Source organism: Thalassophryne amazonica, chromosome 22 (genome assembly GCF_902500255.1).
Source record: "Thalassophryne amazonica chromosome 22, fThaAma1.1, whole genome shotgun sequence".
Taxonomy (NCBI): Eukaryota; Metazoa; Chordata; class Actinopteri; order Batrachoidiformes; family Batrachoididae; genus Thalassophryne; species Thalassophryne amazonica.
Window position 1 is genome coordinate 36,504,901 of NC_047124.1, and position 13,354 is coordinate 36,518,254.

Consider the following 13,354-nt stretch of genomic DNA (forward strand, 5'->3'; position numbering starts at 1 on the left):
CCTTCCAGGACATGTTCTGGCATGTCCAGCTCATGCATAATCACAATTGGATAATCACATGACTGAAAAGCAACCGGAATCTGTCTGAAATCCACCTTTAAGCCGTCCTGTGAGACCAACACCAAGGTGGTTTTGTCCCGCGTAATGAACAGCTCTGTGGCACGTCCCTCCGCTCCTCTTTCCATGACACAAACTCCTGTAATAGTGAAATGTGCCGTTCATTTTTAAACTGGACGCTGTCTTGATCCGGTATGTCATCTGACTAGCACAGGAATTGTGAAAAGACGTGGACATCAGCACTTTTTCGGCACATTGAGACAGACGTGTGGAGGAATTCCGCGCGTCGCGGTGGAGCTACATGGCGCAAAGCAACGCCGTGATGAAGCCTTCCAGGACATGTTCTGGCATGTCCAGCTCATGCACAATCACAATTGGATAATCACATGACTGAAAAGCAACCGGAATCTGTCTGAAATCCACCTTTAAGCCGTCCTGTGAGACCAACACCGAGGTGGTTTTGTCCCGTGTAATGAACGGAGCCATGGCGCGTCCCTCCGCTTTTCTTTCCATGAAAAAAAACTCCTGTAACGGTGGAATGTGCCGGAAAAAGTGCTGATATCCACGCCTTCTGCCTTTTTGTGAAAGTCAGACGAGGTCCCGCATCAACAAAGCTTTCACGTTGGAAATGATCTGGTTGTTCCAGCGGGGTGTCAGCCTGTCGATGGGGGCTGGGAGCGCGCCGCGCTCTCAGCAGTTGTGGGCCGTCCTTAAAGCGGCAGTAACACCCCGTAATCTGTTTAATCCCCATAAAATCGTCCCTGAAAGCCATATTAATTTTTCGAACGGTGTCCACCTGGAGGTCTCTCACAGTTTCTGGAAAAAAATTGATGCAGCAAAGCTCCAAATCGTTCAGGCATTTATTCGCAATAAAAAATAGACGAGAGGGGTGGACCACTGCTCACTCAAAGCCTGCTCACAGGGGAATGACGCAACCGACAGGCATGAAAAAACACGCATGCGCACGAGGGTTCAAGCTTGTCTGACGCAATCACACGTGATTCAAATCCATATGGTTTTTGAAAAAAATAAAAAGGTCGGATACTTTTCTAACAGACTTCGTATTTCTGATTTTCTCAGTAAAAAAAAACAAAAAAAAACCCTTTTTTTTCTGATTTAAATTTTAGGTTTGGGGGTTAATTTATGGTCATCTTTGCAGCACCTCTGCAAAGAGCCATGGACCCTTTGTTCAATACTTTGTTGATGCACCTTTGGCAGCAACTCCAGCCTCAAGTCTTCTTGAATATGATGTCACAAGCTTGGTGCACCTATCATTGGGCAGTTTGGTCCATTCCTCATTGCAGCACCTCTCAAGCTCCATCAGGTTGGATGTCTCTGTACATTGCTGCATTCATCTTTCCCTCAATCCTGACTAGTATCCCAGTTCCTGCTGCTGAAAAACATCCCCACAGCATGATGCTGCCACCACCATGCTTCACTGTAGAGATGGTGCCTGGTTTCCTCCAAACATGACGCCAAAAAGTTCAATCTTTGTCTCATCAGATCAGAGAATTTTGTTTCTCCTGATCTGAGAGTCCTTCAGGTACCTTTTGTAAAACTCCAGGTGGGCTGCCATGTGCCTTTTACTGAGGAGTGGCTTCCATCTGGTCACTCTACCATACAGGCCTGATTAAGGCCTCTGACTAAGGTCCTTCTCCCCCAATCGCTCAGTTTAGATGGGCGTCCAGCTCTAGGAAGAGTCCTGGTGGATCTGAACTTCTTCCATTTACAGATGATGGAGGCCACTGTGCTCATTGGGACCTTCAAAGCAGCAGAAATGTTTCTGTACCCTTCCCCAGATTTGTGTCTCCAGACAATCCTGTCTCAGAGGTCTACAGACAATTCCTTTGACTTCATGCTTGGTTTGTGCTCTGACTGTCAACTGTGGGACCTTATATGTAGACAGATGTGTGTCTTTCCAAATCATGCCCTATCAACTGAATTTATCCCAGGTGGACTCCAGTTAAGCTGTGAAATGGTAAATGGACTGCACTTAAATAGCGCTTTTCCATCTGCATCAGAAGCTCAAAGCGCTTTACAATTATGCCTCACATTCACCCAAAGTCGCTCATACACTGATGTCAGGGTGCTGCCATGCATGTCACTCACTACACACCAGGAGCAACAGGGGATAAAGGACCTTGCCCATGGGCACTTAGTGATTTTCCGGTCTGGCTGAGTTTTAAACTGAGTATCCTCTAGTCTGAAGCCCAACGCTTAACTACTAAAATGGTAAATGGACTGCATTTATATAGCGCTTTTCCATCTGCATCAGACGCTCAAAGCGCTTTACAATTATACCTCACATTCACCCCGATGTCAGGGTGCTGCCATACAAGGTGCTCACTACACACCGGGAGCAATAGGGGATTAAAGGCCTTGCCCAAGGGCCCTTAGTAATTTTCCAGTCAGGCGGGGATTTGAACCCATGATCTTCTGGACTCAAGCCCAACACCTTAACCACTAGACCATCACCTCCCCGAAACATCTCAAGGATGATCAGTAGAAACAGGAGGCACCTGAGCTCAACTTTGAGTTCCATGGCAAAGGCTGTGAATACTTATGTACAAGTGATTTCTTGTTTTTTTTTTTTTTTCTGCAATAAATTTGCAAAAACCTCAAACTTTTTTCACATTGTCATTATGGGGTATTGTGTGTCAATTTTTAGGAAAAAAATTAATTTCATGCATTTTGGAATAAGGTTGCAAGATAAAATGTGGTAAAGCGAAGTGCTGTAAATACTTTCTGGATACTCTGTATGGAGAACGGGCACAGGTGGTACTGAACCAGGAAACTTCTGTCTTGAAAGCTTGTTCATTAACCACTAACAAACAGCGGATGGCCTAAAAAATGTTTTTAGTCCTGAGAGTTTAATCCGAAACCACCTTAAATAAACCATCTTAAGTAAATAATAGGCTCCAAGTTTAAAAAAAAATAATTTAACTACTTCTTTATATGCTTTTTTGTGTTAAATCAGAGTAATAATCTGGCATGAAATTAGTGGAAAGGCTAATTAAAAATGGACAGAGATGACACCTTTCCTGACTTCAGCTCACGTGGAGACTGAGGACAGAACATTAGCGCACCAGAGCCGCGCACCATCAACAGCCTGTGCTGCTAAAAAAAAGCCGCCTCTCTGCTGCAGCTTCCTCCAGTTTGCTTACAAAAAGATACAGGAGCTCCCATAAGCTGGGAGGGGAGGGATGCTCGCCCGCCATACGTAAGAGGAGTTCGCTGCAGCCGATTGGACGAGTGAAATTACGGAACCTGGCAACAGCACGTGTTATGTAATTGCTGTGCAGGCTGCAGTGCTGCAGGAAAGAGTGAGACAGCACGTCCCAACAGACTGGGCGAGGGAATTTAACCAGCAGACTCCCCGGGGAAGAGGGGGGGCCTGATGAAACAGACAACAAGGAGGAGACGCCGTCTCCACGAGACAGGTCTGTCCATCTGCACAAAGGACCAAGACTAGAAAGTCCACATCAGTGCATCTCTGTCTTCTATGAAAGGCACTTGTCAAAACTGTGCTTCAGTTTTTTTGACGAGAGCCGTCACGATACAAACACAAGACTCAGCACCAAATGACAACCAGAAAACAGACTATTAAAAAAAAAAAAAAGAAGTTGGAACACAAATCAGTGAATCAGTGATCAGTGTAATGATGTTGTTGCGTCTCACAGCCCGATAAAGACGTCTTGGTGTTAATGACACCAAACCGTGAAGCTTTTCAGGGGGAAATTTTGTCCGATTCTTCGTGCAAAACACGTCTTCAGGTGTCAGTATTCAAATTACACAGAAAAAAAAAAAACACACGCATGCAAAATTATAAAGCTGTTTGTGTGTGTGTGTGTGTGTGTCTGTGTGTGCGCACGGCGGCACGAGCACACGGAATTACACCCCATTTACAATTAACTGCAGGTGGATGAAATAAAATGTTAACTAGATTCACTGAAATGTGAACATTTTTGACACCAATTCACAAACTTGTTTGGTTGCACAGCCGCAGGGGCTTGAGTCAAAGTCCCATAACCAGGGGCACTGCCAGGGATTTTGGGCCCCACAAAAATAAATCTTACTGCATTTAACTATTTGTTTGTTTTTTTTTATCTTTGTTTTTCTGGCCATGGTTCTCGACGGGAAAAAGGTAATGCGGTCGCTGTATCGGACCGTCGTGGTGAAGAGAGAGCTGAGTAGGGGGCAAAGCTCTCGATTTACCGATCGATCTACATTCCGATCCTCACCTATGGTCATGAGATTTGGCTCATGACCAAAAGAACGAGATCGCGAGTACAAGCAGCCAAGATGAGTTTCCTCCGCAGGGTGGCTGGGCGCTCCCTTAGAGATAGGGTGAGGAGCTCGGAGTCGAGCCGCTGCTCCTCCACGTCAAAAGGAGTCAGTTGAGGTGGCTCAGGCATCTTTTCCGGATGCCCCCTGGACGCCTTGCTTATAAGGTATAAAGTCAGATGAACGCAGGTGTTAAGAATCTGGCTTATATTAAACTGTGCCAGCTGGTTTAGTTATGAGACAGTTAAACATATCTGAAGACATTAACACACACACTTAAGTTACATGGAGCTAAATGCAGCCTTCTGGTGCTGACAGCTACAAGTGTCCGGTGTCGGGCCGGGCTGTGACATTTCTAAGACGGTAGGCTCAGAACCAGACCCATCGATGAAAACGTCTTTCTGAATCTCACTTCTGCCATAAACCGGTTTTGTCTCGCTTCCCTCTCGAGGTTAGGCTCCACCCTCACCTGCAGCGGTCTCCAAACGCACAGTTCCCCTTCTGGAAGAACTTGCAGATCATGGTTGCAGGTTTGCTGTTGGTCAGGTCGTGGGAGTATCGACAGTTGTCTCCTTCTTTACACAGCCCGTGCATGAAGTATCTGAAAACACAAAGTACCACCAAACCAGTCAAATAAACAACAGAAAACATCAGACGGAAACACGGCAGCTTCAGGTCCACCTGGGCAAAGTTACACGAGCTTGAAACGTTTTTCCTGCCAGTGAATTAACTTATCCAGTTTCATCATATCAGTTACTGCTCAGCCATCAGCTAACTTTTTGTTTTTTAAATAAAGAGGAGCAAAGTAAGAAAAAGGAATTAATGTTATTTATGTACTGACAATGGAATAACTTCGCCGCGTCGTTATATTGCCATCCAGCGCTGCTATACTGTGGCGTCATCTGACGACATTTAAGCGCGAGACTTGGTGGGAATCTGAAGTCGTACAGAACCATTTTTCAGGGGAAATTTTACATAAACAACTTCAGCTCTTTATTTTATCCTGTTTATATCCAGACGACACAAACCAAGCGTTACATGAAGACCGATAATCAGAGAACAATCTCTGCAGTTTTTGTTCTTTTCCATCACCAGTCCATCCAAGAAGGGGGCACGCCGGCACTGAACATCACAGAGGCCGAGGCCGGTGCACAGCTGACCTGATCGTCTGCCGTGGATTCGATCAGATTGGAGGCTAAGGAGGCTCAATGAAGGCTTCGACGGAGGCTTCAATGAAGAAAACAGCAGAATGGAAATCAAAATCCTTCAGGTATGGAGACACTTTCATTCTTTAAGATTTTGGTGCTGGATAGCAGCGTGCATTATTTCCATTCTTTAGTCTTTAAAGGACATGTTGCACTGAAATCAGAACATTTCCGAGTTTTTCCAACAGTGTTTCTTTGAGGAAAACATCCCAGTGCACACTTGAATGGAACCCAGACGCTAACATTAAGAATGACGTGGTGCGTGCTGCTCCATTACACAACACACGCACATCAAGACAGAGTGTCTCAAAGTAAAAAAAAAATAAAGTCTACCAGCTCCACTGAGGAGAACAAAATAAAAATCAATAAATAAAAACTGCACAGGGCACTCACCCACTCGTAGAATGATTTCCAAGATTAAATACGTAAAGTCCACTCCACCAAGGAGTCCCCACGCACAGATCGTGCGCGATCACCAGCCGGTGTCACAGAGCTCCTCACAAAGTTCTCCCAGGATTGTGGCACATTAAATAGAAAGTCCATTATCTCCTGAAAATAATTTATTCTGTCATTCTGTCATTTACTGAGGTTCAGACACTGGACAGTGTCTGAACCTCTATGTTCAGCTTCAGACAGACCACACACCAGTCCATTTAGCACTACTTGAGATCTGTACATGTCACCAGCTGCTGCATCCACAGGTTCTCCAACTGCTCATCAAACGTTTTGAGACTGAACACTCTCAGCTTGATGTCATGGAACAATTGGAGTTAAAGAAGACCCTTTTGGACCGAATGGTTCACCTGCTGAGCCGTGGTTACGTCCTGCAGGTCGTCAGTTACATCCGCAAGTCTGGAGAAACTCAACATGGATATCTCCCTCATTTGCTATTTTGTCATTATTGTACTTGGCCCCACAAATCTTAGAAACATGGTGTCTAACCAGATCCTTACTCTGGATGGCATTGCCCTGACCTCCAGTAATACTGTGAGAAATCTTGGAGTCATTTTTGATCAGGATATGTCCTTCAATGCGCATATTAAGCAAATATGTAGGACTGCTTTTTTGCATTTGCGCAGTATCTCTAAAATTAGAAAGGTCTTGTCTCAGAGTGATGCTGAAAAACTAATTCATGCATTTATTTCCTCTAGGCTGGACTATTGTAATTCATTATTATCAGGTTGTCCTAAAAGTTCCCTGAAAAGCCTTCAGTTAATTCAAAATGCTGCAGCTAGAGTTCTGACAGGGACTAGAAGGAGAGAGCATATCTCACCCATATTGGCCTCTCTTCATTGGCTTCCTGTTAATTCTAGAATAGAATTTAAAATTCTTCTTCTTACTTATAAGGTTTTGAATAATCAGGTCCCATCTTATCTTAGGGACCTCATAGTACCATATCACCCCAATAGAGCGAAGCGCTCTATTGGGGACTGCAGGCTTACTTGTAGTTCCTAGGGTTTGTAAGAGTAGAATGGGAGGCAGAGCCTTCAGCTTTCAGGCTCCTCTCCTGTGGAACCAGCTCCCAATTCAGATCAGGGAGACAGACACCCTCTCTACTTTTAAGATTAGGCTTAAAACTTTCCTTTTTGCTAAAGCTTATAGTTAGGGCTGGATCAGGTGACCCTGAACCATCCCTTAGTTATGCTGCTATAGACTTAGACTGCTGGGGGGTTCCCATGATGCACTGAGTGTTTCTTTCTCTTTATGCTCTGTATGCACCACTCTGCATTTAATAATTAGTGATTGATCTCTGCTCTCTTCCACAGCGTGACTTTTTCCTGATTCTCTCCCCTCAGCCACAACCACTCCCAGCAGAAGACTGCCCCTCCCAGAGCCTGGTTCTGCTGGAGGTTTCGCCCTGTTAAAAGGGAGTTTTTTCCTTACCACTGTCACCAAGTGCTTGCTCATAGGGGGTCGTTTTGACCGTTGGGGTTTTTCTGTAATTATTGTATGGCGACTGTTTGTTGTGATTTGGCGCTATATAAATAAAATTGTTTTGATTTTTCCCAATATGAGAAATCCATCTGCATGTTCAGGCAGTCTTTAAAAACACCATCGTGGAGACAAACAGCAGTGTAACCACACAGATCCAAAATCCAACAGACTCTAAAAAAAATTAAGAGTTTTGGGGTGAAATGTGTCATCTCCTGTCTGTGTATACTCTGTAAATCCAAACCTTCACTTTCAAATCCAAGCTCAGAAGCTTCACTATCAGACAAGGCAGTGTTCATTTCACTGTCCATCCCACTTTGGATGGAGCAGCTCTCATTTCTAGAAATCTGGCCAATTTTCTTAAATTCTCCAAACCGTGACTATCCAGGGTTGGGCTTCTCTCCCCCTGCCATCCCCTCATTACCCCATCCCCGTAGAGACGGTGCCTGCTCCCAGACCACCAATAACCAGCAAAAATCTATTTAAGCATAAAAATTCAAAAAGAAAAAATAATATAGCACCTTCAACTACACCACAGACTAAAACAGTTAAATGTGGTCTATTAAACATTAGGTGTCTCTCTTCTAAGTCCCTGTTAGCAAATGATATAATAATTGATCAACATATTGATTTATTCTGCCTTACAGAAACCTGGTTACAGCAGGATGAATATGTTAGTTTAAATGAGTCAACACCCCCGAGTCACACTAACTGTCAGAACGCTCGTAGCACGGGCCGAGGAGGAGGATTAGCAGCAATCTTCCACTCCAGCTTATTAATTAATCAAAAACCCAGACAGAGCTTTAATTCATTTGAAAGCTTGACTCTTAGTCTTGTCCATCCAAATTGGAAGTCCCAAAAACCAGTTTTATTTGTTATTATCTATCGTCCACCTGGTCGTTACTGTGAGTTTCTCTGTGAATTTTCAGACCTTTTGTCTGACTTAGTGCTTAGCTCAGATAACATAATTATAGTGGGCGATTTTAACATCCACACAGTTGCTGAGAATGACAGCCTCAACACTGCACTTAATCTATTATTAGACTCAATTGGCTTTGCTCAAAATGTAAATGAGTCCACCCACCACTTTAATCATACCTTAGATCTTGTTCTGACTTATTGAGCAGCTGGAACAAGAAGTACACGGTCTGATTTTGGGCAAGCAAGATCCTCTTGCTTGCCTCTACTGGTGGTTGGCTCTCACTGCGGTATTGTATCACTTCCTGTTCCGGAGCACAGCGGTGTTTTTCTGTATCTGTTAGCTGTTTAATCTGCGCAGTTAGATTGATCTAGTTATCTAGATTACGATTTGTTTCCCAGTGTAATCTTTACGTGCCTTAACTAAAGCACTCCTTCTGCTGAATCACCTCTAAATTATTTACACATTATTCACTTTGCGTGTTTTTAGGAATCCGCTAGCTTAGCGTAGCTACTAGCTCTTAGCCGATTTAGCATGGCGGCTTCTCCTGTCTCTCCCGCACTTTTCTGCTCTGGGTGTGAAATGTTTAGTTATTCCTCGGCCTCCTTTAGCAGTAACGGTACTTGTAATAAGTGTAGCTTATTCGTAGCTTTGGAGGCCAGGCTGGGCGAATTGGAGACTCGGCTCCGCACCGTGGAAAATTCTACAGCTAGCCAGGCCCCTGTAGTCGGTGCGGACCAAGGTAGCTTAGCCGCCGTTAGTTCCCCCCTGGCAGATCCCGAGCAGCCGGGAAAGCAGGCTGACTGGGTGACTGTGAGGAGGAAGCGTAGCCCTAAACAGAAGCCCCGTGTACACCGCCAACCCGTTCACATCTCTAACCGTTTTTCCCCACTCGACGACACACCCGCCGAGGATCAAACTCTGGTTATTGGCGACTATGTTTTGAGAAATGTGAAGTTAGCGACACCAGCAACCATAGTCAATTGTCTTCCGGGGGCCAGAGCAGGCGACATTGAAGGAAATTTGAAACTGCTGGCTAAGGCTAAGCGTAAATTTGGTAAGATTGTAATTCACGTCGGCAGTAATGACACCCGGTTACGCCAATCGGAGGTCACTAAAATTAACATTAAATCGGTGTGTAACTTTGCAAAAACAATGTCGGACTCTGTAGTTTTCTCTGGGCCCCTCCCCAATCGGACCGGGAGTGACATGTTTAGCCGCATGTTCTCCTTGAATTGCTGGCTGTCTGAGTGGTGTCCAAAAAATGAGGTGGGCTTCATAGATAATTGGCAAAGCTTCTGGGGAAAACCTGGTCTTGTTAGGAGAGACGGCATCCATCCCACTTTGGATGGAGCAGCTCTCATTTCTAGAAATCTGGCCAATTTTCTTAAATCCTCCAAACCGTGACTATCCAGGGTTGGGACCAGGAAGCAGAGTTGTAGTCTTACACACCTCTCTGCAGCTTCTCTCCCCCTGCCATCCCCTCATTACCCCATCCCCGTAGAGACGGCGCCTGCTCGCAGACTACCAATAACCAGCAAAAATCTATTTAAGCATAAAAATTCAAAAAGAAAAAATAATATAGCACCTTCAACTGCACCACAGACTAAAACAGTTAAATGTGGTCTATTAAACATTAGGTCTCTCTCTTCTAAGTCCTTGTTGGTAAATGATATAATAATTGATCAACATATTGATTTATTCTGCCTAACAGAAACCTGGTTACAGCAGGATGAATATGTTAGTTTAAATGAGTCAACACCCCCGAGTCACACTAACTGTCAGAATGCTCGTAGCATGGGCCGAGGAGGAGGATTAGCAGCAATCTTCCATCCCAGCTTATTAATTAATCAAAAACCCAGACAGAGCTTTAATTCATTTGAAAGCTTGTCTCTTAGTCTTGTCCATCCAAATTGGAAGTCCCAAAAACCAGTTTTATTTGTTATTATCTATCGTCCACCTGGTCATTACTGTGAGTTTCTCTGTGAATTTTCAGACCTTTTGTCTGACTTAGTGCTTAGCTCAGATAAGATAATTATAGTGGGCGATTTTAACATCCACACAGATGCTGAGAATGACAGCCTCAACACTGCATTTAATCTATTATTAGACTCTATTGGCTTTGCTCAAAAAGTAAATGAGTCCACCCACCACTTTAATCATATCTTAGATCTTGTTCTGACTTATGGTATGGAAATAGAAGACTTAACAGTATTCCCTGAAAACTCCCTTCTGTCTGATCATTTCTTAATAACATTTACATTTACTCTGATGGACTACCCAGCAGTAGGGAATAAGTTTCATTACACTAGAAGTCTTTCAGAAAGCGCTGTAACTAGGTTTAAGGATATGATTCCTTCTTTATGTTCTCTAATGCCATATAACAACACAGTGCAGAGTAGCTACCTAAACTCTGTAAGGGAGATAGAGTATCTCGTCAATAGTTTTACATCCTCATTGAAGACAACTTTGGATGCTGTAGCTCCTCTGAAAAAGAGAGCTTTAAATCAGAAGTGTCTGACTCCGTGGTATAACTTACAAACTCGTAGCTTAAAGCAGATAACCCGTAAGTTGGAGAGGAAATGGCGTCTCACTAATTTAGAAGATCTTCACTTAGCCTGGAAAAAGACTCTGTTGCTCTATAAAAAAAAAGCCCTCCGTAAAGCTAGGACATATTTCTACTCATCACTAATTGAAGAAAATAAGAACAACCCCAGGTTTCTTTTCAGCACTGTAGCCAGGCTGACAAAGAGTCAGAGCTCTATTGAGCTGAGTATTCCATTAACTTTAACTAGTAATGACTTCATGACTTTCTTTGCTAACAAAATTTTAACTATTAGAGAAAAAATTACTCATAACCATCCCAAAGACGTATCGTTATCTTTGGCTGCTTTCACTGATGCCGGTATTTGGTTAGACTCTTTCTCTCCGATTGTTCTGTCTGAGTTATTTTCATTAGTTACTTCATCCAAACTATCAACATGTTTATTAGACCCCATTCCTACCAGGCTGCTCAAGGAAGCCCTACCATTATTTAATGCTTCGATCTTAAATATGATCAATCTATCTTTGTTAGTTGGCTATGTACCACAGGCTTTTAAGGTGGCAGTAATTAAACCATTACTTAAAAAGCCATCACTTGACCCAGCTATCTTAGCTAATTATAGGCCAATCTCCAACCTTCCTTTTCTCTCAAAAATTCTTGAAAGGGTAGTTGTAAAACAGCTAACTGATCATCTGCAGAGGAATGGTCTATTTGAAGAGTTTCAGTCAGGTTTTAGAATTCATCATAGTACAGAAACAGCATTAGTGAAGGTTACAAGACTAAAGTTAATTATGGAGTTCCACAAGGTTCTGTGCTAGGACCAATTTTATTCACTTTATACATGCTTCCCTTAGGCAGTATTATTAGACGGTATTGCTTAAATTTTCATTGTTCCGCAGATGATACCCAGCTTTATCTATCCATGAAGCCAGAGGACACACACCAATTAGCTAAACTGCAGGATTGTCTTACAGACATAAAGACATGGATGACCTCTAATTTCCTGCTTTTAAACTCAGATAAAACTGAAGTTATAGTACTTGGCCCCACAAATCTTAGAAACATGGTGTCTAACCAGATCCTTACTCTGGATGGCATTACCCTGACCTCTAGTAATACTGTGAGAAATCTTGGAGTCATTTTTGATCAGGATATGTCATTCAAAGCGCATATTAAACAAATATGTAGGACTGCTTTTTTGCATTTACGCAATATCTCTAAAATCAGAAAGGTCTTGTCTCAGAGTGATGCTGAAAAACTAAGTCATGCATTTATTTCCTCTAGGCTGGACTATTGTAATTCATTATTATCAGGTTGTCCTAAAAGTTCCCTAAAAAGCCTTCAGTTAATTCAAAATGCTGCAGCTAGAGTACTGACGGGGACTAGAAGGACAGAGCATATCTCACCCATATTGGCCTCTCTTCATTGGCTTCCTGTTAATTCTAGAATAGAATTTAAAATTCTTCTTCTTACTTATAAGGTTTTGAATAATCAGGTCCCATCTTATCTTAGGGACCTCGTAGTACCATATCACCCCAATAGAGCGCTTCGCTCTCAGACTGCAGGCTTACTTGTAGTTCCTAGGGTTTGTAAGAGTAGAATGGGAGGCAGAGCCTTCAGCTTTCAGGCTCCTCTCCTGTGGAACCAGCTCCCAATTCAGATCAGGGAGACAGACACCCTCTCTACTTTTAAGATTAGGCTTAAAACTTTCCTTTTTGCTAAAGCTTATAGTTAGGGCTGGATCAGGTGACCCTGAACCATCCCTTAGTTATGCTGCTATAGACGTAGACTGCTGGGGGGTTCCCATGATGCACTGTTTCTTTCTCTTTTTGCTCTGTATGCACCACTCTGCATTTAATCATTAGTGATCGATCTCTGCTCCCCTCCACAGCATGTCTTTTTCCTGGTTCTCTCCCTCAGCCCCAACCAGTCCCAGCAGAAGACTGCCCCTCCCTGAGCCTGGTTCTGCTGGAGGTTTCTTCCTGTTAAAAGGGAGTTTTTCCTTCCCACTGTAGCCAAGTGCTTGATCACAGGGGGTCGTTCTGACCGTTGGGGTTTTACATAATTATTGTATGGCCTTGCCTTACAATATAAAGCGCCTTGGGGCAACTGTTTGTTGTGATTTGGCGCTATATAAAAAAAATTGATTGATTGATTGATTGATTGGTATGGAAATTGAAGACTTAACAGTATTCCCTGAAAACTCCCTTCTGTCTGATCATTTCTTAATAACATTTACATTTACTCTGATGGACTACCCAGCAGTGGGGAATAAGTTTCATTACACTAGAAGTCTTTCAGAAAGTGCTGTAACTAGGTTTAAGGATATGATTCCTTCTTTATGTTCTCTAATGCCATATACCAACACAGTGCAGAGTAGCTACCTAAACTCTGTGAGATAGATTATCTCGT

The 13,354-nt window shown here is 43.3% G+C and overlaps 1 protein-coding gene across 2 annotated transcripts in view; it reads right to left on the reverse strand.

Moving 5' to 3' along the window:
- mkrn1 (makorin, ring finger protein, 1) overlaps positions 1–13,354 on the reverse strand; it is a 57,573-nt gene that overhangs the window by 29,305 nt on the left and 14,914 nt on the right. For both annotated transcript variants that reach the window (XM_034163551.1, XM_034163550.1), the window contains exon 2: positions 4,811–4,942. In XM_034163551.1, coding sequence (XP_034019442.1) covers positions 4,811–4,942 — 132 coding nt within the window. The remainder of the gene's footprint in view (positions 1–4,810; positions 4,943–13,354) is intronic.